Genomic DNA, 18,533 nt, shown 5'->3' with positions numbered 1-18,533 from the left:
TATTATTATGAAAGTCAATATATTACTAAATTAAAGTTTAAAGCCCGCTCTACAAGATCCTGAAGAAATCTTTGTTATTATTTTATTACTAAGCTGTTATTTTTAAGTAATAATAATAAGCGCCATGCACGTGTGCAGCGGCTGTAAATGCTGAGTGCGAGAGAGAAGCCGTTCCAGCAGTCCAATTGTGCATCTTACTCGCACTCACATTTACAGCCGCATCAATACGATCTAACCGCTCATTGTTATTAATTAAAAATAACAGCTTAGTAGTAAATTAATGACACATATTTCTTCAGGATCATGTAGCGGCGACTTTAAACTTTGATATAGTTACTTTCTGACTTTAATAATAATAATTTTTAACCGAGTTATTAAGTCTTAAAAATGGTCATTTTCGCGTTTTTCAAATTTTAAATTGCTTATAACTCGAAAAAGATCAACTTTAGAGAAAAATTATAAGAGACCTTTTTTGTCCAGAATGGTCCAAAAAACCTAAAAAATTAGTCCGGTTCAAAAATATTGATTTTTTGCAATTTGATTAAAAAAAATTGTTAAAAAAAATTGGCCCACTTTTCACGTGGGCGACTTCTTAAACCTTATTCTGGGATGTGTCACGAAAGTGATTATGCAAAAATATCTCATGGGAATATTCTTCCCAACGAATCCGCCGTTTCCGCCTTGTCTATTAGAAAAACAGATAGATTTGTGTATTCGTGGAAACAGAGGGCATCGTCAAGGCTTACTCTAATTGAATTTTATTTTATGTTCTTAGTTTTACTTAATTTTATTCTTGTGATTTCTTAAATTAATTACTATATCATTACTTTCTACCAGCATCGGTTATTACTTCATAATTTTCAAATCAAAATATTCCGAAAACAGTACACAGTATCGAGTTTTACCAAGAGTAACTTTTTACTTAGAAGTTTAATGCCTGGTTGCACTAACAGATCTTAAGCTCCAGTTCAGCTTATACTTTAATGCTGGTGCCACACTAGCGTCTAATGCCGTTAATTATCACATTATTTGCCATCTCTGTAATGCAAATAATGCGATAATTAACGGCATTAGACGCTAGTGTGGTCCCATCATAAGGATATACATATATTTAAGCTTAAGGTACGTCTTAATCTTAATATCTATTGGTGCAACCAGGCATAAGTCACTTGGAATTTTAATTAATAGTTTTACCCTTAAAAAAGCTATCTTAAATAATACTTTGTACTAACCTTGCAACTAGCGAACTACATGAGAGTAAGATATAAAAACAAATTCATGGATGTATCACATTCCAAACATATTCTTATAAAATGTTATTACAATCACCGCCCTTTATCTTAAAAAAACGGATGGCGTTACAAAAATTTTTTACTAAGCAAACCTCAATTATTTTTCAGGTTTTACCTATCCTAGAGACAGTGTTACATTTTTTTGAAACACCCTGTATAGACCTTTAAAATTAAACTCTAAGACTTTCAATACATTATAAAGTAATTACGAGAATCACTAATCACTTATTTTCATAACGATTTTCCACGAAATCCTAATTACGAAAATAAGCCAACCAATAAAAGTATGAACAGCAATCAAAATTCAAAGAAATGCAATAAAAGCAATTTGTCCTATGATTCTAAACAATATGCAAATTACAAAGCTAATGGGGCCATTAAGACAACATTCCGAAATGTACAAACAATAACAGTAGTTACTTGGCAATGATAAGGCAAATTTCTAAATTTCCAAGAAAGATTCTACAGTCTAGAAGTATGAAAATACCAGTAATGAAAGTAACAGTAAAGAAAATAAATGAACAATAACAGTATGAAAATGTTCCAAAATTTTAAGAAAAAGTAAAAAAGAGATTTGTCAGACCAACAAGGATTTTGATCTAGGCTGCATATCAAAACAAAATAATTAGCAAAGAAATCAGAAAGAATTCAACTATCAAATTTTGAACACAATTCGTGGTCAACTTTGACATAGTACCAGGTGGGACACGAGCGATTGGAAGACCGGTTGGAAGACCTAAAAAGAGATGGGAAGACGAAGTCGATGAGGATGCCAGGAACTTCCTGGGAACGCGTTCATGGAAAAGAACAGCGGTAAATCGAAATGATTGGAGAAGCTTATTGAAGGAGGCCAAGGCTCGATTTGGGCTGTAGTGCCATTGGATGGATGGATGGGGACACGAGCGAACCCCACACACATTTAACACGCACGAATAATTAAAATTTTAAATCTTTTATTTTTACATCTTTGTCCAAAAATAAGAAATAACAATGTAAGTGGATGCCATGAACCTCAGTCAACAAAACTAAATATATCAAAGAATATATGCAACACGGGGTGGTGGCCCAGTACCAGAAAGGTTAAATGAAGTTGACTATATATTGGAATTGTAGAGCTAGGAATACTTAGCCAGATGATTAACCTTACCAGAATAATCTAGAACAAATATAGGATAAAGTGGGTTGAACAGGACATAGGACTAAAATGTTTCCAATAGAACAAGGTCTCAAACAAAGTTATTATAAATAATAAAAAATAAAAACGATCTGAAACAGATTATAACAAGAAGATTGGAAGATGCAGGGAATCATGCGCTAAGCTAAAAGAATAAAGAAAGGCTAAAGGAAGACACACGGCAAACGAGATAAAGATTTAAGGATATAAATATGATATGAGTTTACAAATTTGAAACAGTGTGAGAATCTCCATATCTAAGGGTAAAAATGACAAAAAATAGTAGAGAGCCGTAAAAGGAATCAAAACTTAAAATTGTCAAAAGAAAATCAGAAGTATGGAATGACCAGAAGATTATGAAAATACGGTATATATTGTGAAAAATCTAAGGGCCATAATAGGAGCAACAGTTAGATATGAAAGGAAAATAATTTGAAGTAAAAAAACTGGAAAACAGGAAAGAACAATCTTAAGAGCCATACCCCATGAAAATAACATTGTACAGAAAAGCATAGAGTGTAAAATAGTCAGGATACAGACAAGATGGAAACAATAGAATAACAACGATGATGCTAAATAGAAACCATATGAAAAATAAACCCAAAGGAAGGTCATGCAAACTATGGAACTATACAAACTGAAATTGGAAATTCAAAGTGCTGAAATGAGGAACCTGGACAAAAAGAGTAAAACAAGTAATGGGAAACTATAAGCATAATATTTGTAAGCATAATATTTTGTAAACCTAAAATTGTAACACTAATGCAAATTTGAACATCTCTGTTTATGTATTGATAATTGATAATAAAGATAATCAACTGAACATCCATTAGCAACTACACATTGAAGCACCAATAAGAGTATTATATAAATATTGACGATTTATGTTATTTCAGTAAATTATAATTGTTATTGATATTTTCTGACTCTTCGTACACTTTGTCCATAAAATTCTTCAATTTTCAGTGACAATAAAGCTGTTGTTTTAATCTTAAATTTAAATCTTTGTTTAAATTTAAAAATCCATATGTTCACATCGAAAAATTTTATTAAATTCGCATTTTATTTTACTACCCCTGATATACCTATAGGTAGGGTTACCATACGTCTGGACAGTCTGGATTTGAAAGACATATCCAGATTGGCATCCGGATATGAGAAATGTCCGGATTTTTTCTTTACTAAAAAATGGGCGATATGACGAATGTGCTAATAAATTACTTGAAATTTTGGGCGAATAGCTTTGACAAGGCTAACAACTTTAAATGGTTAACGTTACAAGATGATCCTACCTGGAAAGAGATGGAGAGAGCGCTTTAACTGTAGTCAGCGTTGTACTGAATTCTGTCAATGTGGATGAATTATTTGATGAGCGCTCGTCACTTCTCCAAGTTCTAAAAAAGCTGAAACCTAAATGGACTTTACTACCTAAAGAAGAAACCACAAACACTCATGACAAATAGAAAGAAATATTTGAAGCATATTCTAAAAGCAACATTTACTTTACGAATATTTTTAAAATAGCAGAATTCATATTTTGTCTGCTTGGTACTTCGGCTCCTGCTGAACGTATCTTTTCGATGATGAATTTTGTATGGACGGCTGAAAGAGGAAGATTATATCTGCCTATTGTAAGGCAATATAATCTTGAAAAATTATCTCTTCTGAACAGTACGAAAGAAGGACAGATGAAGAACAACCTATCCCTGGGCCCAGTACAGACTAAGCAAAACTTGAATGTTTATCCTTTTCTTTTCCATGAATGTTTTAAGTTGTTTGTTTTTAGTTAAGTAAAAGTGTACTAAACATAATGTCATTATATATTCGCAATTTATTATTTTAACTACCTTTTCTTCTATTTTAAAAATATTTTTTATATCGTGCTGTAATATTATTCTCTAATAGGTCTAAAGTATGTTAAAGTATGTTAGGTGTATATGTACTTTAAACTGGCAGAGACTTTCGATGTTGTTTGCATATTGTAGCGAAACAGCTGTACTTTTAATTGTGCCATATGCATTTCGCATATAATGTACAATGTAGAGGTAGCAACAGCAACACAGTCAGATTCACATTTTATATTTTCCACAACCCCTTGGACTACCTCTGTCCGGATTTAGCCTTAATACATTATGGTAACCCTACCTATAGGAAATATATTATAATCACTATTATACAAATGTACCCAAATAATGTATCATTGCAGTAGGTAAGGAATAAAACTAATGCACTTTCCAAAATGTAAATACGAATAAACTAATAATTCTATCATGTACCTATGTGCTTTCATTCTAAAACATATGGAAAAATTGTTAGCATTTTAGCAGGTGTTTTATTACATGTGATATAACCTCTTAATATTTATATTCTCTTGGAAGCTACTTACCCCTCACCATTTTTATCGACGTCTTGCGATATGAGTTTCATATTGAGTTAGTGTCTAACATACTTGTATTAACTACAATTACTTTAAGAAATCTGTTTACTGAGAACATAATTTGTTGATAAATTCTTTGAGAGATGTTCATTGTTCATGACACATGACACTCCAGAATTTGACATATTAATTTATTAATTAATTGACGCGTGACATTTGACACTGATCTTCTTTTTCGCTTAGGGTCTTAGAACTATGTATGGCTGGTACAGTATAAATCACGATGTACGTCATTATGTAAGTCAGAGATCTAAGGCGACATTGTTGCCAAGCTACAAAAAATTCAATTCCTGAATTCGCTATGAGTTTCGACGGTAGCGCTCTCTCTTGATTTGAAACTTGTCCTTTTCTGATAAAATTGGTGTATGTGATATATACAAAACAAGATTTATGATTAACAATTAACGTTAATAAAATCATTTTTTTGGTACAATTGTGGCTTATTCCCATTAAAAATAGTTGATTATAAAAAATGCCACAAGGAAATAGCTTCAGAACAACATTAAGAAAAATAGATATTTATCTAGAAAAACACAAATTAGGAACTAAAATATTATTGTAACCTGATTACTGAACGAATACACTGAATTAATAGTAACAGTAATTAAGTTTTTTTTATTTTATTCATTTTAATTTAATATTTAATATATAAATTGGTGCGACTGGATGACTAATTGCGCAAGAGGCCATTGAGAAAAAGAAGAAGTTTATGTGAAATTTAGAGGTTACCTCTGTTTTTATTGGCTGTGGGTTTCGTCGGTAGCGCTCTCTCGTGGTTTGAAACTTGTACTTTTCTGATAAAATTGTTCAAATTCAATACACAAAACTGCCACTAACAGCGCTGGAGAAAACTGTCAAATCCCCTCTACTCATCGGCTCATAGCGAATAGGTTATAATAGGTTTGTTCCAACACAACGATAAACCGTCCATGTAACGATCACCGTCCTGCGCAGTAAACAAAATAACCCATGGAACGCACTATATAAAGACACAGAACGCATGGAACGTATTATTTTATAGTAACGTGATCGTTACATGACGGTTCTCGTGGTGTTGGAACAAACCTAATAACACCTACTAAAATTTCGAGAAGTGGTACAAAGGGATTGAAAACTATTATACTTTTTCCATTTTGTGCTGGTCGATGCGTCAGGATTCATTTTCAAAAAAGTTAAATCAAAACATTAAGTGAAACGTAGGTCGATAGGTAATATCACTGATACGTAGGTACTGTCAGTGGTAATAATTTGGAAATGGCTATTATCCCATGCCGTATTTTATAGTTATTTTATTGAAGTGTTTAATCTTTTTTCACTATTCAGGAGATTGATGGACTCAACGTTAAACAGCTTGAACATCATACTGACTATTACTAATATAAAGTTAAATACAGTCGGAAAATGAAAGAATACCCATGAATGTTCACATAAATCACTTATTTTGTATTTGCTGTCTTTTTCTATGAATAACAAACATTTGTTATAGAAAATGACAGCAAATACAAAATAAGTGATTGATGTGATCTTTCATGCGTATACTTTCATTTTTACGACTGTATTGTAACAAAAAACTAGTTTTGACCGACCCTCCTATAACAGGTCCCATCTCCATACAGACAGACCGATATCGATCTTTCCGGACAAGACGCGATGGAGCGGCGAGGAGAGCGTGCAATTAACCAAATGTCTCGATCATAACTAGAGATGGATAGAACGTTCTAAAAATAACGGCTAGGGTATATAAGGAACAATTTTTGTAATAGAGTTTGTAATACTCTGTAAAATAAATTCGTCTGTAACTTATACATATAAATAAATTCGTATAAACGAACCGAGGGTTTTAATTTAACTGTAAGCTCGCTACAGTGGAGTCAGGTGTGGGATTAAAAGTTTTTTTAAATAAAATAAAAATGATTTTAAAAGACTTTTGAACTTTATTCGTCGAATGATCGACGAAACTTCTAGTAAAAGCGACGATAAATTCGAAAATGTTGTTAAAAGATTTAATGAAACTTCTAGAAAAAGCGACGAGAAATTCGAAAATGTTGCTAAAAGATTCGACGAGAGATTGGAAAACGTTGCTAAAAATTTGACGAGACTTCTTAAGTATTAAAGACATTTGTAGACAAAACAACAAAAAACTTGACGAAGTTTGTAAACACAACAACGAGAAATTTGAAGAAGTTTCGAAAACATTCGATAAGATACAGAAAAGTATAGACGACAATAAAGAAATGCTAGAAGAGAAGATCAAACAATTAGATACTGTGATAACCGATACAAAAGTGCAAGCATCAGTTAATACCAGTAGCTTTAGATCCTGTAGTGTTTATTTTATTTAGCGTATGGCACCTGACACATTTACATTTACATATTGTGACGCCTCACAACCCGGCCTAATTCTTCTCGATATTTCTCCGCGTTACGAGTAAAGGCCAGATCTTCCACGGCGATTCGAGGCGACCGCTGCCAGAGTATTTAAGAACAGGAATCCGATCACAGGCCAGTCAGTCAATGAACGAGCCGCGACGCGTGATATAATTGTATTCGATCGGATTTAGTGAAATGTATTTATTAGTTATCGTAGTTATTATGTTTAGTTAATTAAATCATAAATTTGAGTTGTAAATAAATTAGATGTGTTAGTTGGTGTTATTTGTAATTATTAAAATAAATAAGTGATGTAAATAAAATAATATAAGTAAGTCTTCCTTTATTTAAATAAAACTTAGTGCCTAAAGATATAAATAAATAAAATAGTAGAGTCAATCGCGTAACAAAATGGTGCAGAAGTGAGGATACTTGAAATAAATCAATTCAACGTAAATTTTCGGTTTAAATAGAGTGTGGAACCTTTAAAAATAAATAAAATATAAATCGTAATAAATAAAGTGTGTGATCATGCCTTCCTTGTGTAAGCTAACAATTGCAGACCTGAGACTTGAATTGGAAGAAAGGGACCTGAGTTCTACTGGCAAAAAGGCTGATCTAGTTGAACGTCTGAAGAACGCACTAAAAGAAGAGGGTCATGATCCAGAAACTTACGTGTTTGAAGACAAGCATGCTGCTTTAATTTCGTCAATAACATCGTTAGAGAGCAAAGTTTCTAGTGAAATCTCCCAAGTTTCGACAGACATTACATCGTTAGAGAGCAAAGTTTCTAGTGAAATCTCTTAAGTTTCCTCGGATGTTTCGAAGGTTTCGACAGACATTACATCGTTAGAGAGCAAAGTTTCTAGTGAAATCTCCCAAGTTTCGACAGACATTACATCGCTGGAGAACAAAGTTTCAACAGAGATCACATCGTTAGAGAAAAAGGTTTCTAGTGAAATTTCCCAAGTTTCCTCGGATGTTTTGAAAGTTTCGACAGACATCGCATCATTAGAGAAGAAAGTTTCGGGTGATATTTCATCCCTTGACAGCAAAATGACTAACGAGATCTCTAAAGTCACTTCGGATTTTGACGACAAGATATCGTCCATAAAATCTACTTTTGAAGAAAAGATCAAGGAAATAGAAAAGAAAATGGAGGAAACGGAAAAAGTAGACAAAGGTATGGAACCCATCTTAACAGACATTAAAAATGATGAAACCAAATACAAATTGGAGCCACGGTCGATAGTTGAAGGGAGTGTAGGTCATGCTCGTGTTAAGGTGCCAAATTTCGACGGAAAGTCATCATGGAACAACTACATGAAACAGTTCGAATCGGCGGCCAGAGCGAACGGATGGTCCGAAAAAGAAAAAGCTGTAAACCTCACTATTGCTCTTCGAGGCGACGCTTTGGATGTCCTCCAGACCATAGCCGTAGAGGAGACAGATGACTTCGAGCAGCTGAAAAAGAGACTGAATATGCGATACGGGCACGAACATTTAATGCATGTCTATCAGTCGCAGTTTAAAAATCGAAGACAAAAGAAAGATGAAGCTCTTCAAGAATACGAGGTCGATATTGCCAGATTGGTACGATATGCATATCCAACAGCTCCCGAAGACATGATGGAAAAGTTGGCTGTTCAAACATTCATTGATGGCCTTCGTGATAATGAAATGCAAAGAACACTGCGATTAGCTCGTCACAAGACGCTGGTTGATGTCTTGTCTGCCGCCCTCGAATACGAATCAGCTACCCAGGCCTCTGGCGGGTACAGTAAAGTTAGGACTGTGAAAGAGGAAGAGGATGAAGACAAACTGGACCAGATTGTCAATATGATAAAGGGCATTTCATACAAGAAAACAAAGACCATAAGGTGCTGGAATTGTGGGGAAATGGGACACGTACGGAGTTCATGTAAGTACCCTAGGTACAATAACAGTCAAGAGACTCACCAGCAGGAAAACTAGAACGGGTCGGCCTTAGGGGGGCAGCTTCGACCCGCAACTTTTCCAAAGACACTCTCATACTAATAGCTTCTTTGAAATGTCGTGAAGATAGTGTATATGTGGATGGAGAAATAAATGGTAAAAAGTATACATTGTTGGTGGATACCGGAGCGACCAGGACCATTATACGACCGTCAGTTTTAAACAGCCGTAAGAAACTCTTACCAACGAGGTTGCGACTGCGGACTGCCACAGGTGAAAACGCCAACACCCATGGAGAAATCCAGATACAATTAGGGATTGGAGCAAAAAAGTTCGTCCATACTGTCATAGTTGCAGACATCGAAGAAGATGTTATATTAGGAATGGACGTAATGAATTTGCATGGATTTCAATTGGATTTTAAGAATAGGGTAATCAAAGTTGGCAACGAGGAGGTATTTCTTCATCCACATGATGACAGAACTGTGCTAGCAGCCATTAAAGAAGATACAGTTGTGCCTGCGAGGAGTGAAACGATCATCGTAGCGCGGCTACAGGGAACTGTAGAAGAAGGAACGCCTGTTATGATGGAGCCATGGAACCACGACGAGGAGGTTGGCCGAGGAATCATAATTGGAAAGGAATTGGTTACTTCTGCTAAAGAAATTCCCGTGAGATTGATTAATGTCAATGACTACCCGGTGACCATCAAGAAGGAGACAAAAGTAGGAACTTGTGTACCCGTGACGTCCATAATCCGTCAGACAACAACATCAGATAATTCCAACGACAAGTTCGACCAAATGGTTGCAGTTGCAGGCCAATCTCTGAATCAAGTGGAGAAAAGGAAATTAAGGGAATTTCTTAGGCAATATCGTGACATATTCGTACCGAAAGGAGGAAAGACAGGAAGAACGACAGTTGTCAAACATAAAATTGACACTGGTACCGCTAGGCCAATTCGTCAAACAGCTCGACGATTAGCACAGGCGAAGAGAGAGGAAGCTGAAAGGATTGTTCAAGAAATGAAGAAAGACGGGGTGATAGAAACTTCTACGAGCCCATGGGTCTCTCCGGTGGTCCTGGTCAAGAAGAAAGATGGAACTATGAGGTTCTGTGTGGACTACCGTTTGTTGAATAATGTTACCAAGAAAGATAGTTATCCTCTGCCTCGGATCGACGACACGTTGGACACATTGGCTGGAAGTAAATTGTTTTCTACGTTGGACTTGAAGTCTGGATATTGGCAGGTAGAAATGGATCCAGTGGACAAAGAGAAGACGGCCTTCACGACAGGATCTGGATTATGAGAATTCAACGTTATGCCGTTTGGACTCTGTAATGCTCCTGCGACATTTGAGAGGCTTATGGAAAATGTGTTGAGAGGGTAATCTTGGAAAACGTGCCTGGTGTATTTAGACGACATAATCGTTTTGGGAGAGACGTTTGAAGACCACCTGAAGAATTTAGAAGACGTTTTTAATCGACTTAAAGCTGCCCAGTTAATGTTAAATCCCAAGAAATGCCAGTTATTTCAAAGTAAAGTCAATAATTTAGGTCATATAGTCAGCAAAGAAGGAGTGGCCGTGGATAAAGGAAAAATCGATTCCATTAAGGAATGGCCTGAACCAACTGATAAACATCAAGTGAGAAGTTTTCTGGGACTATGTACATACTACCGGAGATTCATTAAGAAGTTTGCAGATATTGCTAAGCCATTAACGCGACTTACAGAGGAAGCAAGGGATTATTGCTGGGATGGAGACTGCCAAACGGCCTTTGAAACTTTGAAGAGGCATTTAATTACAGCGCCAATATTAGGGTATCCACTGCCAGAAGGAGAGTTCATCTTAGATACGGATGCAAGCAATGTGGGAATTGGAGGAGTGCTGTCGCAGATCCAAGGAGGACAGGAACGAGTCCTTGGATATTTTAGTAAAGTGCTTTCAAAACCTAAACGAAATTATTGCGTCACGAGAAGAGAACTTATAGCAGTAGTAAAATCAGTGGAACACTTCTATCAATACCTCTACGGAAGGAAGTTTCTAATCCGAACCGACCATGCCGCCCTTAAATGGTTAATGCAGTTTAAGAATCCAGAGGGTCAGATAGCCAGATGGATTGAACGACTTCAAGAATATGATTTCAAGATCGAGCATCGGGCCGGAGTTAGCCACAGAAACGCTGATTCTCTATCTAGAAGACCGTGTCCAGCAGAATGTTCCCATTGCAACAAAACAGAGTCGAAGGAAGCAGCAGTACTAAGAACAACAGTGGTCAACGACGAGTGGACGCCTACCAAGATCAAGGAAGAACAAGAAAAAGATCCAGTTTTACAGAAGATTCGAAAATGGAAAGAAGAAAATCGTCGACTATCTTGGCAAGAAATATCAAGCCTAAGCTCAGTAGTTAAGACGTATTGGGCCCAGTGGGACTCATTTATCTTGGAAGATAGCTTGCTTAAACGAGTAATAGAAAATGATGATGGTTCAGTGAGGAGAACACAGATGGTGATTCCAAAGAGCAGAGTAGCCGAAGTACTCCGTCAGTTACACGACAGTCCATCAGGAGGGCATTTTGGTGTAAAGAAGACCCTTCAGAGAATTCGGGAACGATTTTATTGGATGAATAGTTCTGACGATGTGAAGGACTGGTGTAAGAAATGTACTACCTGTGCTACAAGTAACGGACCCTACCGGAAAAGAAAGGCTCCTATGAGACAGTACAATGTTGGAAGTCCGTTTGAAAGAATAGCTTTGGATATTGCCGGGCCATTTCCAGAAAGTGACAATGGATGCAAATACATGTTGGTGGTAATGGATTACTTCACGAAATGGGTTGAGATCTACGCAATTCCAGACCAGAAGGCCGCCACTATTGCAGATGTGCTAATCAGAGACTGTATCAGCCGATTCGGAGTACCTCTGGAGATCCATAGTGACCAAGGAAGAAACTTTAAGAGCGATCTATTTCAAGGAATCTGTGATAAACTAGGCATGAAGAAGACAAGAACCACGGCCTATCACCCGCAATCGGATGGAATGGTGGAGCGTATGAATAGGTCAGTCGGCAAGTATTTGACAAAGATGGTGTCCAATCATCAACGAGACTGGGACCAGTACCTTCCATTCTTCGCAATGGCCTATAGATCTGCTGTTAATGAATCAACTGGCCAAACACCAGCAAAAGTCCTATTTGGACGTGAGATGCGTCTACCCTGTGATCTAGAGTTTGGATGTCGACCTGGAGAAGATGTTGCTGGTGAGGATTACGTGAATGAATTACGAAGAAGAATGGACGATATACATGAGTTGGTCCGTTCTAATCTTCAGATCGCTAGCGACCGAATGAAGAAATGATACGATACCCAAGCCGAGAGGGGATGTTTCAAGGAGAACGACAAAGTCTGGCTTTATAATCCAAAGAAGCGAACAGGTTGTTCTCCCAAGTTGCAGCAGTTCTGGGAAGGTCCGTACCTCATTGTCAAGAAAATTAATGACGTTATCTACCGAATAAGCAAGATTCCTAGGGGAAAGCCGATGATAGTCCACCATAACCGGTTGGCGCCGTACGAGGGAGACCACGACGTAGATGAAGAAGTGGAAGTCAACCAAGTTCGAGAAATACCTGACCTTACCTTTGAAGAGTTCATGGGTGCCTACGGAGGTACCGGTAAAGCAAGACATGGTGTTACCACTGAAGAAAAGCGAGATCTTCTCGCACTTCCCGATGACTACTCGCTGGCCCATACCATCCCGGCCAGTATCAAAGACGCACGAGGGTTGGCATCCGCCTTCCGAAGGAAGTTTGGTCGAGTTGCAGAACTTCAATGCCAACTGCCAGCTCCTGGCAAAGCATTGAAACTCCAAGATGCATCACGTTACCTATTCTATCTGGTAACAAAAGACACTGTCCATGACCAACCTACCTACCAAGATGTATGGGATGCATTAATTCAATTGAGAGAGCACGTGTTGGAGTCCGAAGTGCAAAAGTTAGCCATGCCAAAGTTAGAATGCCGCCAATTAGACTGGAGAGTTATCCGAAATATGGTAGAAGAAATTTTTAAAGACACCGAGGTCCAGGTGTTAGTCTGTTGCAATCCGCATAGTTACTGGTGCGGAGAGAAGACCGTCCCCTGTCACTTTTATACAACTGGGAGTTGTAAAAGAGGGTCCAGTTGCAGATACCAGCATCCAGTTCCAGTCCCGACAAGGTTCCAGGAGGAACCATCTTTTGAGGAGGGGGCAATGTGACGCCTCACAACCCGGCATAATTCTTCTCGATATTTCTCCGCGTTACGAGTAAAGGCCAGATCTTCCACGGCGATTCGAGGCGACCGCTGCCAGAGTATTTAAGAACAGGAATCCGATCACAGGCCAGTCAGTCAATGAACGAGCCGCGACGCGTGATATAATTGTATTCGATCGGATTTAGTGAAATGTATTTATTAGTTATCGTAGTTATTATGTTTAGTTAATTAAATCATAAATTTGAGTTGTAAATAAATTAGATGTGTTAGTTGGTGTTATTTGTAATTATTAAAATAAATAAGTGATGTAAATAAAATAATATAAGTAAGTCTTCCTTTATTTAAATTAAACTTAGTGCCTAAAGATATAAATAAATAAAATAGTAGAGTCAATCGCGTAACAATATATTTTTGTATAAGTAAATACATAGGTTCACAATCGTACATCTAACTTATTTACAAAGTCTATCGACTCTGGAGTCGCCATCAGGAAATCCTCTGACCTGCCATGATATGATCTTGTGGGACACTGTTCTGTGATGTGATAGGTGGTTTGTGGTTGTCCAGAGTCACAGAGTGGGGATGGTTGTTTACCCCGTTTGTGCATCATGTAACCACATCTGCCGTATTGGGTTCTGATTCGGTTCAGCATAGACCATGTGTTGTGTGGTAAGTCAAAGCCTGGTGGTTTTTGTGTGATGCAGGGTAAGTTGCTATTTTATTGTTCCATCCATTCTCGAGTCCATGTTGTCGTTAAATTGAACTCATTTTCCACAGCAACCTTTGCTGTTTTTATTGGTGGTCGTCTGTAGCGTAGACGGTTACCGTTGGCGGCATCTATATCTTAATGGATTGGCAGGTTCTCGTTATCTACTATCTTTCTGTACTCACTAGTGAGTGCGTGTATGCGTCGTAGTTTGGGTGGTGGAATGTTGATCAGTACTGGGAGCCATTGCGTAGGGGTGGATTTGATAACTCCAGCAATCATTCTCATTGTATTATTTAATTGGGCATCTACTTTGTGTATACCTGGGCTGTTAAGCCATGCTGAAGAGCAGTATTCCGCAGTTGAGAAGACTAGACCCAGGGCAGATGATCGCAAGGTGGAAGCCTATGCTCCCCATGTTGTGCCGCACAGCTTCTGGATGATGTTGTTTCTGGATTTAAGTTTTTCCGCTGTTTTTATCAGATGTTCCTTGAATAATGGGGTTCTGTCAAGAGTCGCCCCAAGGAACTTTGGTGTTTTATTGTAGGCGAGTGTGGTGTTTTCGAACTGAATATTGAGTATTCTTCCTGCAAGCTTGTTATTTAGGTGGAAACTGGAAACCTCTGTTTTCGTAGCGTTTCGTAGCGTTTACCTTCTGTTTCACCGTAAGGATTTCTTCTGTTTCTTGAAATGACTTACACCTTGTTGCAAGGACCCAGTCATCGGCGTAGCCAAACTTCCTTGATCTGGTTTCTGGTATATCAGAGATGTACAGGTTAAAGAGAAGAGGAGCCAGGACAGATGTCTGAGGCAGTCCATTCTTCAGTTTCCTTGGGGTGCTGATGTCAGATCCCATGACCACTTGAATCGTTCGGTCGGCTAGCATGCTGTTGATTATTCGAGCGGTGGATTTACAGGGGATTATACGGAGGAGCTTGTATATCATGCCTGCTCTCCAGACTGTATCGTAGGCCGCTGTTAGGTCTATGAATGCGGCTGCAGTTTTAAGTTTTTGCTGGAACCCTACCTCAATAAATGTGGTAAGTGAAAGAACCTGATCTGCGCAGCTTCTTTGGGTCGGAAACCTGCCTGATCAACCGGTATTGTTTCAAGCAGCTTTGGGCTAATTCTATTGTAGATAAGGCGCTCTAGAAGCTTAAACTTCACCGATAGTAGGGCTATTGGTCTGTAATTTTTAGGGTTGTTATCATTTGGTTTCCCTGGTTTTAATATGGCAATGACCTCCGAGCGTTTGAGTTCCTGTGGTATGATACCGGTTTTCATAATGTCCGTGAAAAAGGGGGCTATCCATTCTCTCGCACATTTGCCGCAGTTAATTAAGAATTCGGAATGAATATTGTCAAAACCTGGGGCTTTACCTGGCTTTATATCGTTGAGAGCAATAGTGACTTCTTCGAAAGTGAAAGGGCGGGAGTATTCGGTGTCTGTAGATTGGAATTTTAAAGTTTTGAGCTCTCGTTTTACCTTGGTTGTATGTGGCTTGTCTTTCGGTGCTCTAGATGTTGATACCAGATGTGAGGCAATAGTGTTTGGGTTAATTGTTCTTTTGTTCCTTGTTATAGGAGTTCCGCTTCCTAATTTTCTTAACAGTGTCCATGCTTGCCAGCTTGATGTTTGAAAATTAAGACTTTCTACAGTTTCGGTCCATTTTTGTTGTCCCGCCGCATCTAGGCTATAGAGCAGTTCATCTGCTATTTCTTGATCGCCACTTTCAAGGAAATTTTGGTACAGTTCTTTACTATTATGGGACCAACCAGGAATGTATTCTTTTCGATAGCCTCTTGGTATATGCTTTTTAACCGTGCTTATTACGGCTCCAGCGAATCTTTTGTAATTTCTACCGGTAGGGGGTATCCATCCTAGAGTCTTGTCCAGTTCCGTAGAAAACCTACTCCACTTAGCTTTCTTCAGATTCCACCATGGGCGAAGGATGGATGTGATTATAGGAATTTGGGTTCCTGCCTCTATGATTACTGGGCGGTGTTGACTGTGTGGAAATCGTTCATTACTTTTTGTGAGACTGATAGAGGTTGCCCGCTTCTATTAGTAGAGACAAAACATAGATCAGGGTTGTACCCCTGTTTCCATGCTGCTGATATAAATGTAGGTCGGTCTTTAGCATCAAACTTAAGTAAGAGATGTTCGTCCTCCGCCCATTTTACTAGTGCGTTCCCATTGTTGCTGCATTGTTTATATTTCCACTGTTCATGGTGACTGTTGTAGTCCCCCACGTATATTGACGGGTGAGGATGTGTGTGAATGACTTGTGCTGGCCAGGATATAGCTGATGGTTTGTAGGTGTTAGTAACGATGATGCTTCCAATTTTTACAACATTATGAATTTCATCATTAGTACAGAGAAACAAGAACGGCGTTTTCTATGTTTTGGTTAACGTACGTTGCTGTGCCATATGATCGATGGTACGTGGCACTTAGTAGTTCGAAGCCAGGTATTTTTCCCCTTTTTCGCAGTTGTTCTTCCGTTTCGCATCCTGTAGTGAAATATGAAACACTGAGAGACGAAACATCGCATCATATGAGATTTAAATTACCATCATTTGATGGAAAGTCTTCTTGGTCTATATACCTTAGACAATTTGAAGCTATTGCGACTGTCAACCATTCGACCGAACAAGAAAAGGCTGTTTCCTTGACTGCTGCTCTACGAGGTGATGCTGCAAATATATTCAGGTCAATTCCTAAGGGTCAAGAAAAATGTTACCAGATTTTGTTAACTCGTCTAGAAAAACGCTATGGAGATACCCATCTACAACAAAAGTACAACTACGAAGTAGAAGTCAACAAGCAAATGAGAATCTGCAAGAATTTGAAGCAGATGTTGCTCGTGTGGTGAGGTTGGCTTATCCGGAAGTACTCGACAGCATTTTAGAAGACATTGCGGTAGACAACTTCGTCAATGGGTTGAAAGAGAGTGAACAACAGAAAGCTTTACGACTAGCAAGACCGAAAGTTTTATATGAAGCACTTGCTACTGCATTGGAACACGAGACGGCCAGTCAAACTTCATGAAGCCATAGAGTAAGAACCATTGAAGGAAGTGACGAACACAACGATGAACTTCTGGAGGAAATGATACGGAGAGTAGTTCGTAACGAGATGCCAAAGAGACGCGAGCCTAGATGTTGGAATTGCGGCGACGGTAAGCCATATTCGTTGTAATTGTAAGAAGATCGTACAGCAGTCGGAAAACTAGAGCCGGTTGACACCAAGGGGTAACTGCCGACCTCGAGAACTATAGAGCCCCCATAGTAACTGTCAACCTTGCGTCCTCTAATTAGCACGAGGCCATCTTAAGTTATCATCTGCAACAGTAAAGCTTAGAACAGCGACTGGTGAGCTAATTAATACATATGGCGAGGCTAATATGTCAGTATCCATTGGCTAGACCACATTTAAACACCAAGTGCTAATTGTCGAGATCTCTGACGAGTTCATATTGGGGATGGACGTACGAAGAAAAGTGGGGGCAATATTGGATGTTCAAAATGGAGTTCTCAAGATCAATGGTGAAGAATTGCCCTTTCACGACGGCAAAGAAGATGCCATTCGCTTACTAACCACATGCGACGTAACCATACCCGCTAATAGTGAGAAAATTCTGATAACCATGCTTGATGGACAATGCCGAGATGGAAGTTTAAGGATGGTCGAAGAAGTGGACAATGTCGAGTTCCTAACGGCAAAAGCTTTGGTGAGATTTCGAGATGTCATCCCGGTAAGAGTTATGAATTTAAGGGAAACTGCTATCAAGTTAAGTGGAAGAACTTTGATCGGACAGTGTGTTCCCGTGGCTTCGATTTGCTTTACGAATACCAATGAGAAATCATCGAAGTCGAAGTATCCAAAGGGGCTTGTTGAGATGGTCATTGGAAGATGCCAAGATCTTGATCATGAACGAACCGAAAAAGTGAGGTCCATGCTAATAGAGTATCAAGATGTTTTTGCTATTGATAAAAAAGATAAAGGCAAAACAAGCATAGCAACGCATAAAATAAATACCGGAGGCGCTCAGCCAATCAGGCTTTTGAGAACATACACCTGTTTGCCGTTTTGACCTCATCAGACAACGGCCTAGACGACTTCCATTTGCGAAAAGAGATGAAGCCGAAGAGATTATCAAGGATATTGACAACCAAGGGGTAATTGAACCATCGAACAGCCCATGGACATCACCAGTATTTCTGGTATAGGAGAAAGATGGTTTAACACATTTTTATATCGACTACCGCCAGCACAATGCGGTAACAAAAAAAGATAGTTATCCTGTGCCCAGAATAGACGATACATTGGATACTCTCTCCGGTTCTCGTGGGTTCTCCACACTC

The 18,533-nt window shown here is 38.4% G+C and overlaps 2 protein-coding genes across 2 annotated transcripts in view; one reads left to right on the top strand and one right to left on the bottom strand.

Moving 5' to 3' along the window:
• LOC114334968 (protein pelota) overlaps positions 1-5,034 on the bottom strand; it is a 70,056-nt gene extending 65,022 nt beyond the window's left edge. Inside the window, exon 1 of the mRNA XM_028285104.2 lies at positions 4,853-5,034. Within this exon, the coding sequence (XP_028140905.1) occupies positions 4,853-4,893 (41 nt within the window). The 5' untranslated portion in view covers positions 4,894-5,034. The remainder of the gene's footprint in view (positions 1-4,852) is intronic.
• A 2,609-nt stretch (positions 5,035-7,643) lies between these two features.
• On the top strand, positions 7,644-17,217 carry LOC126886192 (scaffold attachment factor B1-like). The gene is made up of 3 exons (XM_050653049.1): positions 7,644-8,026; positions 8,102-8,303; positions 16,913-17,217. The coding sequence occupies exons 1-3, from the start codon at positions 7,805-7,807 to the stop codon at positions 17,215-17,217; spliced, it is 729 nt and encodes a 242-aa protein (XP_050509006.1). The 5' UTR covers positions 7,644-7,804.
• Positions 17,218-18,533: the final 1,316 nt, after the last annotated feature.

Source organism: Diabrotica virgifera, chromosome 6 (genome assembly GCF_917563875.1).
Source record: "Diabrotica virgifera virgifera chromosome 6, PGI_DIABVI_V3a".
In the NCBI taxonomy this organism is placed as follows: Eukaryota; Metazoa; Arthropoda; class Insecta; order Coleoptera; family Chrysomelidae; genus Diabrotica; species Diabrotica virgifera.
This window is presented reverse-complemented; position numbering and strand designations above follow the sequence as displayed.

What these genes read in the sequence shown, in the direction of transcription:
- LOC126886192 (XM_050653049.1), top strand. Translation starts at nt 7,805, where the DNA reads ATGCCTTCCTTGTGTAAGCTAACAATTGCAGACCTGAGACTTGAATTG. An exon ending in TTTCTAGTGAAATCTCCCAA is followed by an intron (nt 8,027 to 8,101) that starts GTTTCGACAGAC and finishes GATGTTTCGAAG; the next exon opens with GTTTCGACAGACATTACATC. An exon ending in ATTAGAGAAGAAAGTTTCGG is followed by an intron (nt 8,304 to 16,912) that starts GTGATATTTCAT and finishes AAATGTTACCAG; the next exon opens with ATTTTGTTAACTCGTCTAGA.